Source organism: Suncus etruscus, chromosome 3 (assembly GCF_024139225.1).
Source record: "Suncus etruscus isolate mSunEtr1 chromosome 3, mSunEtr1.pri.cur, whole genome shotgun sequence".
NCBI classification, from domain to species: Eukaryota; Metazoa; Chordata; class Mammalia; order Eulipotyphla; family Soricidae; genus Suncus; species Suncus etruscus.
The window spans coordinates 51,350,816-51,366,779 of NC_064850.1; the positions used below are offsets into that span (position 1 = coordinate 51,350,816).

At 47.9% G+C, this 15,964-nt stretch overlaps 1 protein-coding gene across 1 annotated transcript; it reads left to right on the forward strand.

Moving 5' to 3' along the window:
• Nucleotides 1–3,210: 3,210 nt before the first annotated feature.
• On the forward strand, nucleotides 3,211–15,508 carry MTARC1 (mitochondrial amidoxime reducing component 1). The gene is made up of 7 exons (XM_049769534.1): nucleotides 3,211–3,513; nucleotides 7,162–7,335; nucleotides 11,306–11,468; nucleotides 12,058–12,198; nucleotides 13,568–13,629; nucleotides 13,698–13,769; nucleotides 15,358–15,508. Exons 1-7 carry the CDS (start codon nucleotides 3,242–3,244, stop codon nucleotides 15,482–15,484), a joined length of 1,011 nt encoding a protein of 336 aa, XP_049625491.1. The 5' UTR covers nucleotides 3,211–3,241; the 3' UTR covers nucleotides 15,485–15,508.
• The last annotated feature ends 456 nt before the right edge of the window (nucleotides 15,509–15,964 follow it).

Below are 15,964 nucleotides of genomic sequence, written 5' to 3' on the forward strand. Positions count from 1 at the left end.
GGCAGGCACCTGCCAATAAAATACCACTCAGGCTCCTAATCAGAGATTCTTTCCTTTGATTTAGGTCCAGCCCCCCAGAGACATCTCCCTAGCACTATTATGTGCACAACAGCTGCTGAGTAAAGAACCCCACTCACTGCCTTGGACCAATTTACTTTGGAGATGAAGATCTTATTTTTGACTTTCTGGGAATTAAGCATCCTCTGAATTAATGCGAGAAAGAAGCCTAGAGGTTATTTAGGAATAAGTAGATAATCAATGTTAGCTGCTAATATAGACTTTTCCAATAATAAGTATTACCTAGAAATTTATCTGAAATGTTCTTGTAGCTTTTACACTTCTTCTTAAGTCCTGCTAATGATATCAAAGAATCAAGAAAGTTTAAAGAATCAACTCAGAAGCTACAAAGAAAAGTTCTCAGTGTCCACATCATGTTCCTCATCATCTAAAGTTGTAGCCGAATGTAAAAGAGCAGTTTCCTGATGTCCTTGACATGCAACACACTTTCATTCCCATGAGTTGACCTTTCTGTGACAGTGGAGTTGTGAGCACATTCCACTGATGGCTTCTGAGCTTCCCATTCTGGACTCAGGCTGTCCTGGAATGTGGACATTATTTGCTAGACCATTTTAGATATTTGATTTCTCCTTGATTAAGCCCCATAAAAGTGCTTTGTGAGGTCCCCAGGAGCCTGTGTGAGTCCACATAGGGTAGGAGCTAAATGGGAATGAGAAGAGAACTGAGTTTTGAGAGTGGAACTGGGAGGAAGAAGGAGTGGAAATGCATTTTTTAAAGTGCCAATAATTTTTTGTAACAAAGGGACATGACCTCTTTTGTTCAGTCCTCGTCAATACAATACCTCACGAAAATAATATGGGGATGACTGACACCCCTGGTTCCTGTGGTTGCTTTGATATTAATAAAGGTGATTCTTGGTTGTACTACATTTTTAGATTTATGAGTCCCACCAACGTTTTTCTTCATCACTTATGTATTTTTACTTAGAAGTTCTGGTGTCATTCATTGGCTCTCCTTCATTTATTTTAAGAGAGATTTGGAAATGATTAACATGATGGAAAAAAATTAACATGATGAATGAGTTTAGTTAGTACAGTAAAATGTTCATCTTCAAGGAGTCCATTTCAATAGAGTGGTATTTCCTGCTACATACTTCCTGAGAATGTCCTGGTCTTTATGCATGACATACTCCTTGTGGTCTAGAAACATTGAGGCGTTCATATATTCTGGTCATTGGACTCTCCTGAACTTTTACACTAACCGGTTGAGTCTTTCTATCCTTCTTTTTACAGCCTTTCCAACAGTATATTCTGTAGCTTGTAGCACCTTTTCCAGGAGAGTTTACTGGAAGCATAGTGGCCTCTGGCTACAGTTTTGACTGCTCTCCTACCACTAATACATGGTCCAAGAAGAAATTGGCAGAAGAAATTGGTTTATTTGCCTGTCTGGCCTTAACGCCGACTTCCTGGCCTTTCTTCATTGGATACCTGAGCTCCAACTACTGCCCCTCCCTTTTCTTGTGCTTTCTGCTCCTCTTTCTGGCACTGCCAGTGACCATGAGTGCCCCAATCTGGTTGGGGGCAAAGGAATCCTGCACTGTAGATTCCCATTGAGTCTAGGTGACCAATCCCTGTGGCTGGATTCTGGGGCTGAAAAGAATTTCAGGAGTGATTTTAAGATGACACCCAGCAATCAACCCCAAACAAAGGTGTTTCCCATCTTCGTCTTTCCTTTAAGTCTCTCTAAATCTCTCTTTTGGTATGTAAAAGCTCACCTAGATTACTCGACTTTCCCCCAACAGTATTGGGAACTGTTTTTTTGTTTGCTTGTTTGTTTGTTCTTTTTTGTTTGTTTTGGGGCCACATCTGGTGCCGTTCAGGGGTTACTTCGGTTATGCTCTCAGAAATTGCTCCTGGCTCGGGGACCATAGGGGACGCTGAGGATCTAACCCAGGTCTGTCCTGGTTTAGCCACGTGCTAGGCAAACGCCCTACCGCTGTGCTATCGCTCAGGCCCCTGGGAACTGGTTTTAATAAAGAGCAGTTCTGGCTTCTGGCTGAGGCAGAGAGCATGAGGTAAAAGGCCATGGACACTATATTCATCCTTTCCTGACTGCTTGCGTCAACCCTGGCTGCGTGGGGTTTAGAAATATGATACCTGGGGTGAGATTACAACCTGTGGATTTTTACTTTACAAGTGATGATATTGAAAAGTCACACTGAATTTAGAGCCAAAAGGATAATATGCAAAGCACTGCCCGAGTATGGGAGGTACTGGATTTGAGGAGGAGGAGGAGGAGGAAGAGGAGGAGGAGGAAGAAGAAGCAGTAGTAGTGATATTACAGTAGATAGGGCATTTGCCTTGCACGTAGCTGACCAGGGTTCGATCCTCAGCATCGCATATGGTCTCACTGAGCATTGCCACGAATAATTCCTGAGTACATGCGCCAGGAGTAATTTCTGACCATCGCCGAGTACGACCCCCCAAAAGAAAGAAAAAAAAGTGAAGAGGAAGGAAAAAAGATGTAGAAAGAGGAGGAAAGGGGGCTGAAAGAGAAGGAAATGAAGGAGGAAGAAGGGGGAGGAGAAGTTGGAAGACGGGGAGGAGGAGGCGGAGGAGAGAGAAAAGAAAAGAAGGTAAAAATTCCCAGCTCCGGTAACGGTTGCTGTGGGATAACCATAAAGGCTCACAGAACTCAGCAGTCAGAGTCTGAGTCAGGGACTGGGGAGCACTGCGGACCCTCATCCCCATGAGGAACCGGCCAACAGAGGGTGCGCTCTGTTGTGTGAACAACCCAGAGCTAGGCGCCAGTTTTGCCCCTTGTTCCTGAAGGCCTGGCGGAAGCCCTGCACCCCCCAGATCACAGAGGCGGCTGGCGGCCGTGTCGCACCCCGCCCTGCGCCGGCCTTGGAGCTCTGCGGGCCGCCTGCGCTCCGAGCTGGCACCCGCAGGCTTGACCCCGAGCAGGCCGGCCGCTGGCTTCGGTGACGCGCATCCCGTGAGGCGTCTCCACCCACGCCGGGCACGGCGAAAGGCCACTTCCACCCCGGGGCCCCGGGAAGCACGCGGGCCTTGGCCCGGCCCCTGTCCTGCCCCTGGGCTGCGCCTCCTCCTGCAGCCACGCTCTGTGCCCCGAGCCTGCCCGTGCGCCCCGAGCCTGCCCGTGCGCCCCGGATCCTACCCCCCCCCCCCCAAATCTGCCCGCTGTGCTCTCGCCGCTGGCCATGGGCACCGCCGGCTCCACCGCGCTCGCCCGCCTGGGCCTGCCCGCGACCGGCCGGCCCGCCTGGCTGGGGGTGGCGGCGCTGGGGGCGGCCGCGGTGGCGCTGGGGGCCGTGGCCTGGCATCGCGCGCGCTCTCGGCGGCCCCGGCGGCTGCAGCAGGTGGGCACCGTGGCGCAGCTCTGCATCTACCCGCTCAAGTCTGGCAAGGGGGTGCCGGTGAGCGAGGCCGAGTGCACGGCTCTGGGGCTGCGCAGCGGTCAACTGCGGGACAGGTAGGACCGCGAGGTGGGATCGAGGCCCGTGGCCTTCCCCGGGCAGACCCCGAAGCCCGGGACGCAGCGTTCCACGGGGACTCGCCGAGCTCTCTGGGACTCACGGCTTCCTCCCTGGGCCCTTTCAGCTCGTACATGCCCGGGAAAGTGCGAACTCGGGAGTTTTCCGGTGCCAGTCAACTTCTCACCGTCCCCAGCCGCCTTATTAGCTGCAACTGACTTTGTACACCGCGGTGCAGATGCCCGCAGGAGCCTGGCGGCTCGGGGTGGACGCAGGGGCAGTGCTAAATCACACCGCCTGAAGGTTGGGGCCCAAGTGGCCTGTGGTTACAGAAGTGCTTTGAGGGTCAAGACTCAGAGCAGCCGGGCCAGATTGCTTAGCTTTTGAAGCAGCTTTGTAGATAGTGATTCGTTGTTGTCGTTGTTGTTATTGTTAGTTCTGACTCTGCACTCATCACACTTTTTAGTAATTGAACCCGGGTGGGCGTGCGCGCGCGCGCGCACACACACACACACACACACACACACACACACACACACTCTACTGCTGAGACAGAGCACTGCTTGGCAGGACACTCACTCTGCCCTTATATTTTGCCAAGGATCTTAACTCAGAGCATGGTTTGTAACACACACACACACACACACACACACACACACACACACACACACACACACACACACACACACACACACACACACACACACCCTACTGCTGAGACAGAGCACTGCTTGGCAGGACACTCACTCTGCCCTTATATTTTTCTAAGGATCTTAATTCAGAGCGTGGTTTGTAGGTAGCGTTGAGACCAGTGTCTGGATCCACTCAGGGAGCTCGTGTTGTGTCCGTAATCGCAGCAGGAGACAGTCTGGTCGTTCATGTTCAGACGTGATTTTACTCCAAAGGAGACAAGCAAGCAAAGGGCAAGGAGATACTTGTTTTATGCGAGTGGTGGTGGTGGTGGTGTGGTGTGTGTGTGTGTGTGTGTGTGTGTGTGTGTGTGTGTGTGTGTGTGAGATTGGGGAAAGGCCAATACCTTCTCCTTTGAAATCTTTTTAACTAGGGAGATAGGGAGCACTTTCCATTGGGTTTAAAGAATGCAGGGAGTAAGGGGGAGGGGAGAAGAGCAGAACATTGAGATGATTGTCTTCCAATTGGTCTTCTGACATTCCATGACCCATGCCAGTTCCTTCTTTTGTACTTTCTTTTTCTTTTCTCTATTTCTTCCTTTTTCTTTATTTCTTTTCTTCCTTGCCTTTTTAATTCTTTTTTCTTTTCTTCTCTTGCTTTTTCTTCTCTTCCTTTTTTTTTTTTTTTTTTTTTTTTTTTTTTTTTTTTTGTGGTTTTTGGGTCACACCCGGCAGTGCTCAGGGGTTACTCCTGGCTTCATGCTCAGAAATTGCTCCTGGCAGGCACGGGGGACCATATGGGACGCCGGGATTCAAACCGATGACCTTCTGCATGAAAGGCAAATGCCTTACCTCCATGCTATCTCTCCGGCCCTTCTCTTCCTTTTTTTTGGGGGGTGGGGGACACACCCGGCGGTGCTCAGGGGTTACTCCTGGCTGTCTGCTCAGAAATAGCTCCTGGCAGGCACTGGAGACCATATGGGACACCGGGATTCGAACCAACCACCTTTGGTCCTGGATCGGCTGCTTGCAAGGCGAATGCCGCTGTGCTATCTCTCCGGGCCCTCTTCCTTCCTTTTTAATTCTTTCTCTTTTTTCTTTCTTTTCTTTCTTTGGTTTGTTTTGGGGTCACTTCTGGTTGTGCTCAGGGCTTATTCTCAATTCTGTGCTCAATGATCACTGCTGGAAGAACTTGGGGAACCATATGGGATCTGGGGATCAAACCCAGATTGGCTCGAGTTTGAACCCAGCTCACTCACTCGCTCTAACTCCTGCCCTATGGATTGGGTCCCTTAGTAATTTCTTTCTTTCTTTTTTTTTTTGGGGGGGGCAGGGTGTTGTGGCCACACCTTGCTTAAGGGCTATTCTGACTCTGTACCAGGGGTGACCTCTGGGGTGTTATTAGGACATCCTGCAGTTCTGAGGACTAAACTAAGGGCCAGTCATCTGCAAGACAAGAACCTTAACCCCTCCTATTTTCCAACTTTTTTGTTTCTCTGAGATTTCTTTCATTAGGGCTGATCTTTCTCTAGTCTAATTCTGCCCAATCCTTTGACCCTAAATCAGTATCAAAATAAGTAGCAATCAATACATTTGTATACCAGGCTAAGTTATTTTGTTTTCTGGTAACCAGTGAAAAAGTGTGGTAAAGAGATCAAAGGTTCCAGTTGAGAGGAAAGGACTTTTCTTCCTTTCTACACAATTGACTGGGAAACACTAATAGCGCCCACAATTGGTTGAGCATCTAGAGAAAGAACAGGCTTGTTTGTCTTTTGTTGTTTTCCCAGAGGCCTCTCTAGACCAGGACTTCCAAGCCAGAAAAAACATTGTTCAGTCTCGTAAGGACTCTTTTAGCAAACAGCAGAATCCACAGCCTCGAGGACAGAAATAATATTTTTCCTGAAGGTAGAGGTGGACTGGACAAGGGTCAGTGCTGTGTCCCTACTCAGCCAACAAATCTGCAGCAGTTTGGGTCTCTGCCTACTAGCTACCAGGCTGTAAGTAGATTCTTGTGCGACTGGAGACAGATAGTCCAGGATGAAGGCACTTGACTTGCATTCCACAGACTATGGTTTTATTTATTTATTTTTATTCTTTTGTTTTTGGGTCACACCTGGAATCACATCTGACAGGTTTGGGGGATCATGTGGGATGCTGGGGATCAACACGGGTTGGCTGTGTGCATGGCAAATGATTTACTCACTGTGCTATCGCTCTGGTCCCACCACCAACCATGGTTTGATCCCCACCACCATTGATGGTGCCAGGGACCAGTCTTTTTTGTTTTTGGGCCACACCTGGTGGCACTCACTCCAGGCTTTTTGCTCAAAAATTACTTCTGGCTGGCTCAGGGGATCCTATGGGATGCTGGGGATCAAATCCGGGTCAGGTGTGTGCAACCCTACCTGCTGTGCTATCACTCTAGCCCCAGGGGCTAGTCTTGAGAGAACAGAGGTAGTAATAGTCGTTGAACATCTGCTGGTGTGGCAAACCTCCACACATAAAGATCCTTGTCATTTCCTGGAGTCTGAACAATGAGAGTGATCAGACTTTTGGCATATGGGATGGACGGAGGATCAGTAACTTGGTTTCTGGACTCCCTAGGTCCTCCCCCCCTCCCCAAGATGTCCCAGTGAAATCAGAAACATTTGTGTTTCCCAGAGTGAACTTAGAACCATCACTGCCTTCCCCCCCTTTTGGGGGAGGGGGTCATACTCGGTGGCACTCCCGTTACACCTGGCTCTGAGCTCAGAAGTGGCTCCTGGCAGACTTGGGGGATCATATGGGATGCCATTGATTAAACCCGGGTCTGTCTCGGGTCTCTCTCGTTTCCGCTGCATGCAAGGCAAACACTCCACTGCTGTGCTATTGCTCCAGCCCCAACACCGCTGCCCATTTGATTGTTCATGACAGATATACAGCAATGCCCTGCCCTCCCACTAGTCACTAGTGCCCGCTCCCAGAGACGGATGGCAGATCTTGGGGGTCCCCACGCATGTTATGTTTGGAAAATGGCAGGTTCTGGCTTGTGATCAATGAGAAGGGGAACATGGTGACAGCCAGGCAGGAGCCGCGCCTGCTACTGGTTTCCCTGACCTGCGATGGGGATTCGCTGACCCTCAGCGCTGCCTACACTGCGGACCTGCGCCTGCCAGTCAGGGCGCCCCAAAGCAACGCTGTGCACTCCTGCAGGTAAGAGCGCTGGGCTGGGGTCCTGACTCCAGCCAAGGCTGGTTCCTGAGGTTTCTGGAAAGTGGGGACCCTGGAGGCCACGTGGAGATACAGAGAACACAATGAGCTGCTGGTTGTCAGATATGGGATCCTTCTCCTTTCCAAGTGGGAGCAAGGGAAGAAAAAAAAAAGAAAAAAAAAAGGGGGCTCCATGCCTGTTCTGCAGATTGGCGTGTTGGGACTGGAGGGGATGCTGCCTACTGAAGTGGGCATTGTCTGAGACTCAGACAATGGGAGACTGTGAGGTTACACCTTATTTTACCTAAAACAAAGATTATCCCTGGTTCTTTTGTATGTTTGTTTACAACTTGGATTTACCCCAAAACAGAGATTGTCTTTACTTGTCTTACTTGATAGATGGGACTGGCTCAGAATAGCCTGAGCTATTATGTTCTTCCTTCCCTGCCCAGGGATAGTCTCTGTATTTAATTAAAAATGGCAGTTCTGGCAGGCAACTGGTGGAGATATGAGGTAGAAGATTGCCAGACTGTTTTACCCTCAGCCTGGTTTGGATTATTTTATGTGAGACCCTGATTCAGACTCATTTACCTGGGGTGGGAGATATATTGTATGTAATAATTTTATGGGAGACCTCAATGCTCGGAGCTTCTGCTACAGGGAGAATATAAAGAATAAGGAATATAAAGAACTAGGGCTGGAGCAATAGCTCAGTGAGTAGAGTGATTGGCTTGACAATGGCCAACCTGAGTTCAGTCCCTGGCATCTCATATGTCTCCAGAGCCTGCCAGGACTGATTTCTGAACTTAGAACCAGAAGTAATTCATGAGCATTGTGACCTAAAAAAAAAAAAAAAAAGAAAGAAAGAAAGAAAGAAAGAAAGAAAGAAAGAAAGAAAGAAAGAAAGAAACCCACAACAACAACAAACAGAAATAAGGTGGAGGAAGAGAGGAAAGCCCTGGATGGTTTCACTTGCCTGTCATCTATAGAGGAAAAAAGAGAAGCATAGAAACAGAATTAAATAATAGCAAAACCTTGGTTCTGGGTACTAGGGATGAAAAGCCAAGGAAGTGATTGGAAGTGCTGAAAAGCTATAAAGTGTGGGGCAGGAGGCTGAGTTCTTTGGGGGTGGTGTGAGAGAACTTTCTACATACAAACTCTGAGCATCAGCAGGGTTATAAACTGGTGACCTCGAATATAATGATCACAACCTGAAAACTCCTGAAAAACTCCTGAAAAGGAGTTTTAGGTTTCTGGGGGTGATGAAGAGGTTGGCGGCCCTCTCAGGTGGTAGAGCAGAGCCAGGACATTGGTTACCTGAAACTATTATAAACAGTCTCCAGCACAGTCCCTCCCACAATTTTGGGAAGAAAAAAATAAAAAGTACCAAGTTTAGGGGCTGGAGAGATAGCATGGAGGTAAGGCTCTTGCCTTGCATGCAGAAGGTTGGTGGTTCAAATCCTAGCATCCCATATAGTGCCCCGAGCCTGCCAGGGGCGATTTCTGAGCGTAGAGCCAGGAGTAACCCCTGAGCACTGCCAGGTGTGACCCAAACAAACAAACAAACAAAAAGTACCTAGTTTAACAAAAGAGATGAAAGACCTATGCAAAGAAAATGACAAAACACTATATAAAACACTACTACAAAAAATAACAGAAGACACGAGGAATGGGAAGCAGATCCCTGCTTATGAATTGAGAGAATTAATATCCTTCCTTCCTTCCTTCCTTCCTTCCTTCCTTCCTTCCTTCCTTCCTTCCTTCCTTCCTTCCATCCTTCCATTTTTTTGGCTACACCCAGTGAGACTCAGGGGTTTATCCTCACTGTGCACTAAGAAATAACTCCTGGCAGATTTGGGGGACCTTATTGGATACTAGGGATTGAACCCAGGTCTGTACTAGGTAGGCCACATGCAAGGAAAACATGCTACTGCAGTACTTTTGCTCCAGTCCAAGGACAGACTTTAAAATCTAAGGAATAGAATTGAAAATATGGAGACAGAACCTCGGAATAAGCAGTTAATCTTCAATAAGGAAGCCAAATGTATCAAGCGGAGCAAGGAAAGCTTCTTCAACATGTGGTGATGGGAAAATTGGGTGGAATCTTGCAGTAAAAGAACGCAGCTCCATTTCTATCAATCTGCACAAAGTCAAATCAAAATGGATTGAAGATCATAATATTCAGACCTAAATCTACAAGTCACATTGAGGAAAACATAGAACTCCCCTTGTTATTGAAGCAAGAGGCACTTTTAAAGAATTATTGCCATTGACTAAGCAAACAAGCAAAGATAAACACATGGAACCACATTAAATTAAGAAGCTTCTGTACCTCAAAGGAAGTGATGACCAAAATACACCTCACAGTCTGGGAGAAAATATTTGCTCACTACTCATTTGAATAGGGCTAATATCCAAAATATATAAAGCACTGAAAGAACTTTGAAAGAAAAAACAAACCTAGGAGCCTGAGCAATATAGCACAGAGGTAGGGCATTTGCGTTGCACGTGGCTTATCCAGGACGGACCTCGGTTTGATCCCCAGCATCCCATATGGTCCCCCAAGCCAGGAATGATTTCTGAGTGCATAGCCAAGAGTAACCCCTGAGCATCACCAGGTGTGGTCCCTCCCTCAAAAAAAAAAAAAAAAAACCAAAAAAACAAACCAAAAAAAACACAAAAAAAACATCAGAATATGGGGATAATGAGAATAAGCTAAACAGAAACTTGTTCAAAGAAGACATACAAATGGCCAAAAGGTATATGGGAAAGTGCTTTACATCACTAATAATGAGTAAATGCAAAGTCAAAGCAATGATGAGATGGCACCTCATTCCAGAGACTGGCACATCCAGAAAACAAACAATATTGGCATGGTTGCAGAGGGACGTGGCGGGGTGAGGGGGAACCTCACTCATCACAGGTGGGAATATTGACTGATCCTGCCTTTTTGGAAAACATCGTGTAAAGAAAAAAAAAAAAGAAGAAAAAAAGAGGAAAACACTGTGTACATGCTTTAGGAAACTAGAAATTGAGCTTCCATATATATGTCCAATCAGTTCCACTTCTTGGAATATACTCCAAGAGCCCCAAAACATGATGCAAAAAAGACATTTACATGCCTATGTTTATTGTAGCACTTATTCAGAATAGTCAACATCTGGAAACAATCTAAGTGCTTGAGAACAGATGAATGGAGAAAGAAACCGTAATGCATATACACTATGGAATGCTACTCAGACATAAAAAAGATGGAAGTGTGAAACTGGCTGCTACTGGATGAGCTGGAGAGGATCCTGCTAGTAAAGTTAGCCCAGGGAGTGAGACCCATGCTCATGTGCAGAAAGAAACACAGGAGGGAAATATCAAGTACCCGAAGATCACAGAAACAAAGAACATGAGAACTGAGTATAGGATGTGGAAGGGACCACTATGACAAGGGGGCAGGGAAGTGGTCACTCAGAGGAGGACTGAGTGCTGAAAATTGGCCATCTTGTGCGTGAAACTCCATTCGTATGAAAAGCCATAGTGCCTAAAATTTAATTCTCAAAAAGTGCCTGTAATAGAGGCAGGCTGGTGGGTGAGAGGAAAGTTGGGGATATTGGTGGATTGATAATGATGGATGGACAGAGAACACTGGTGGAGAGATGAGTGTTGGAAAACCAGAAACCCAATTAGGATGACCTTTATGATACATGGTGACGAAATTAAAAAAATTAAAAAAAAAAAAAATTGAAAACTTTGGCGCCACCAGGGGGCGCCAGAAACACATGCAAAGGGAAGCAACAGCATGTCTCCTTGCTGATCTCTGGTTTGGCTGATAAAGATGCTTATTAAGATGGGAGTGGTGAGGCCGGAAAGGAAGGAGGGGATTGAGAGACCCCTCAGCCGTGGACTCCCCTGCCTCGTATAGGACATGACAGGAACCCCTGGGTTCTCATGCCCTGTTTCTGCCCCATGCTGTCTCCTGTAGAGTGCATGGCCTGGAGATCCAGGGCAGGGACTGTGGCGAGGAGGCTGCCCAATGGATCACCCACTTCCTGGACACGCAGCCCTGCCGCCTGGTGCACTTCGAGCCTCACATGCAACTGAGAAACTCTCGCCAGATCAAGGACAAGTTCCGACCCACAGACCAGGTCAGAGGTCCTTCTCTGGCCTGTGGTGGCTTTCTTGGGGAAAGGAAAGGTACACACCCTGTTAGCTGCCCCACTCTGCTCTGGCACTCTGACTATGGCCCACATAACATGCAGCCACCTCTCCTCTGGCTTCCAAACTGCCCTGCCAAAAGCTTTTCTGTTTGTTTTGGACTATACCTGGCAGTGCTCAGGGACTAATCCTGGTTCTGCACTCAGGAATCACTTCTCCCAGTGCTCAGGAAATCATGTGGGGTACCAGAGATTGAATACAGGTTGGCCGCATGTGAGGTAAATATCTTTCCTGCTGACTATCGCTCAGGCCACAATGCCAGCAGCTTTGCCATCCGACTGGGGAACAGCTGGCTGGTCCCAGTAGTACTGCACAGCGGGGGCTAGGGAGTGAGTGTCTATTAATATGAGAGTTGCCTAGAAGAGAAGTTTTTAGGGGATCCATGTTAAGAATGTGCAAACTGGGAAGTTTGGAAAGTCACATCTGAAGATGCTGGCAGCCCTGGAATCCCAAAGCCACCCTTTCCCTGAGACATTCCCCTGATGGGACCAGTCACCTCAGTTTCTATTTCCTCCCCAGGTGGCCTACTCGGATGCCAGCCCCTACCTGGTCCTCTCTGAGGCATCCTTGGCCGATCTCAACTCCAGGCTCAAGAAGAAAGTCAAGGCTGCCAACTTCAGGCCTAACATCGTAATTTCAGGCTGTAGCATGTTTGCAGAGGTAGCACAGCCTTTTTCTCTGCCTCTCCCCTATAGCTTCATCACCCTTGCTCCATACCACCTTTGGGACTCTGATAGTCTAGACTTGGCATGAAAAGCACTGACCCTCACTCACACAACAGCTGATACACACACACACACACACACACACACACACACACACATATATATATTTTGATTTGGGGGTATTGTGCAATAGCACAGTGGGGTAGGGTGTTTGCCTCACACACGGTCAACACAGGTTCAATCCCTGGCTTCCCATATGGTCCCCGAGCCAGCCAGGATAGTTTCTGAGTGAAGATCCAGGAATAACTCCTGAGTGCTGCTGGGTATGGCTCCCCCAAAGTTATTTATTTTTTTTTATGTTTAGTTAGGGGTTGAACCCAAAACCTCACACAATGGTGATGTGCATCCTAGGTTTTCCCCTGACCACAGTACTCCCTGGTGGAGAAATAAAGGCAGAAACAGGTTGTGAATGCTCAGCTCTGCCCAGCTTAAAACTATACCCCATTAATGGAGGAAGAATAACAACTTAGCAAGGAAACCAAGCTCAAAATCTGCCCATGGCTGGTGATAAAGAACCGGTTTATTTATACCCACAACTTTATCTTCAGGTTTACTCTAATGGCCCTTGTCTCTTGGATTCATTCTTTCAAAGGCCTCCTGGAGTCCCAGCATTTCTCACTGCCCTGAGATTCAGCTTCTACCTCTCCTTTCCCAAAGCTCAGGTTGGGCTACCTGCTGGGTCTTTCCTGGAACATTTTAGAACCTCCTGGAAGTGTTTTCTGGGCAAGAATAGTGAGTTGTCTCCCCTGCTTGGCTCAAGGCATGTTGGTATCAGTAAGTAGATACCAAGGGAACAAGCAGCTTCCTGAGCTCAGGGAGATCTGTGTGGGCTGATGGAAAAAACCATAGCCTGGGTCCAGCCAAGAAAGCCACCCAGTACTAGGAGATGTCAGACCATCACAGGGTCCTTACATTGTGCAGTAACTGCCGCCCAGTGCTCCTCCTCTTCTACCTTCTGTCCCATCTCCCCCCTTCGTCCCCTCCTCCAGGTAGAACGGTCCAATCAGGGGATGCCTGATGGGTACCTTTGACACAATGTGCAGGTGGGTGAGTGGAGAAGAACAGGTGATAGGAGACAGGCAGGGCCTGTCAGCTTTCTGTGTTTTGGCCACACCCCAATACAGGGATTACTTCAGTTCTATGCTCCCAGTTGGTCCTGCTGGTGCTAAGGGAAACCTGTGGGACTGGAGAGGATCCTGAGCCTGAATGTGGCCAGCTGGTCCGGAGGTGTCAGTGGAGAAACCTCTTAACAGGGTGGCATCTGGGACTGGGTGCTGCTCTGATTCATGCCCTCCTGCCCACAGGACTCCTGGGACCGGCTCTGCATCAGGGACGTGGAGCTGCAGAGGGTCATGGCCTGTTCCCGGTGAGACCTGGCTCTGTGGGGGCTGGAGGGTGGCTTTGAGGGCTCCGTGACACTCTGTCTGTGCCCAGGTGCATCCTGACTACCGTGAACCCTGACACAGGGATCATGAGCAAGAAGGAGCCACTGGAGACCCTGAAGAGGTAGGTCGGGCTCACTTAGTATGTGCAAAACAGGCTTTGGGACAGTCACTGAGAAGACCCTTAGGACAAACCCCAGGACCCTTGCTCTCTTTCTCCCTTGCTCCTGGAATTCATGATAAGCACAAACCAACAGGACAGACTGGTTCATCGTGCACTGTTGACTAGGTGATGCCCTAGACAGGCAGGCAAAGCTTGTCTATACACGATAAAGGGAGGAGACTTGAGGTGGAAGTGGTCTGGGCCTTACCTGAGAAAAGAGAGGAGCAGATGGGAGGGAATTGAAAGGAGGGTAGGGGAGTACAGCAGGTTGAGTGTTGCCAGCAGCTATATAGGTGACCCAGGCCTCATGATCCCATGAGATCATCACATGATCCCCACATGATCCCTGGCACTGCAGGGCCTGAGCACCAGTACATCCTGAGCTCTGGTTCTGAACCAATGACCTGGCTGCCCAGGAATCACTAGGATTGGGTTCTGGTCTCTGGATTCCTCACAGTGCTATAAGAATCACACACACACACACACACACACACACACACACACACACACACACACACACACACACACACACCATCCCTGAATAGAACCATAGATGTAGCTCAGTGGATGGGTTGCATATGTGAGGCCCTGGGTTTGATTTGTGACCTTGCAAAAATATTTTGGTCTTGTTTTGGGATTATACCTGGCAGTGATCAGGGTTTACTCATGGTGGAGCTCAGGAGACCATATAGGATATCAGGGATAATAACCACATACCAAGCAAATTCCGTCCCTGATGTACTATATCACTCTGGACGCAAGGAATCAGACATTTAAACTGGATTTAAACAATTCTTGAAGAAAGCCATGTTTAGTTGGAAACTTGTTTTTTGCTAATCTGGAAATAGTTTTTGTTTTATAGTAAAAAGGGCAGAAGATTCATCTGGGGCTCAGGATGGAGTCAATGCTACCCAGTCCACCTCACACATTCTCACAATGGATGCTGGGAGACACTTTTGGGCAGTTGGAAGCTTTGAAAGTCTGAGATTTCAGTAAAGATGCATCAAAGCAAAAGCTAAGAGAGCAGTGACAAAAGCCTTGCAAGACTGGGAGAGTAGGCAGAAGTTGTTTGGCAGGAAAGTCACTGGTAGAAACAGCGTGAACTTGCTCTGTCAAGATGGTGACAGGAGCAAATGAAGTGATCAGGTTGGTGCATTTGGCTCAGAGTTTGGCTGTGTGGCAGTGTGGCAGGATGGTGGACCCCTGGGGCTCACAGCCAATCTGGTTCTTGGTTCAGGCATGAAGGAATCAGAGGCAAATACTTAGCACAAAGAAGAGGAAAGCATGACTAAGTGGAACTTCCTAATCTTCCAGTGCAAAAATTCCTTGAACTAAAAAAGGAGGGAATGCCCAACTGTTATGCTTCCATAATATGAGAACTGGGCAAGCTGTCCTCTGAACAATTCCAGTGGGGGTGCTTGTTCTGTGAGACTGGCTGGGACTGGGACTGCCCAAGTTTGGCAGTCTGCAGCCATGTGGAAGAGACTTTTACCTCCCTGGAAAGGCCCATGTGTGGTGGCTCTAACCTCCCATACTCTCTCCCCTACAGTTACCGCCTGTGTGATCCAGCTGATCAAAAGCTGTATGGAAAATCTCCTCTCTTTGGCCAGTATTTTGTTCTGAAAAACCCAGGAACAATCTCAGTGGGAGATCCAGTGTACCTGCTGGGTGAATGATAAGAATCTTCTGCCTGGAATTGATTGACTATCTTTAATACAAAGGGGGTTGAGACAGAGAGATAGTAAGCAGGCAAGGAAAGCACTTGCTTGCATGTAGCTGGCCTGGGTTCAATCACCAGCATCTCATGTAGTCTTCCGAATTCACAAGGAATGATCCCTGAGTGGAGAGCCAGGAGTAAGCCCTGCTGAGCACAAAGAGATGTGGCCCTGAATTAAAACAAAGGAAACAAAAACAGTGCTAACACTCAAAGCACAGTATTTTGGAACTGATACCTCTCCCTTTTCTTTAGATTTGTGGTTTCTAATTTTTTTCGGTGGAGAAGCATTTTGCCAGTGTCTAAATGCTTCTAGCATCCCAGTACTCAAAGCAGGGAATGTGGTGTGATCACACAGTAGGATTTCAGCAAGTCATATTTTATGAAAAGCAAGGATTGAGTTCTCTCTTTAGCTTCAGCTGTGAATTTTTCTTTCTGTCGT

What these genes read in the sequence shown, in the direction of transcription:
- MTARC1 (XM_049769534.1), top strand. Translation starts at nt 3,242, where the DNA reads ATGGGCACCGCCGGCTCCACCGCGCTCGCCCGCCTGGGCCTGCCCGCG. An exon ending in AACGCTGTGCACTCCTGCAG is followed by an intron (nt 7,336 to 11,305) that starts GTAAGAGCGCTG and finishes TGTCTCCTGTAG; the next exon opens with AGTGCATGGCCTGGAGATCC. An exon ending in CCACTGGAGACCCTGAAGAG is followed by an intron (nt 13,770 to 15,357) that starts GTAGGTCGGGCT and finishes TCTCCCCTACAG; the next exon opens with TTACCGCCTGTGTGATCCAG.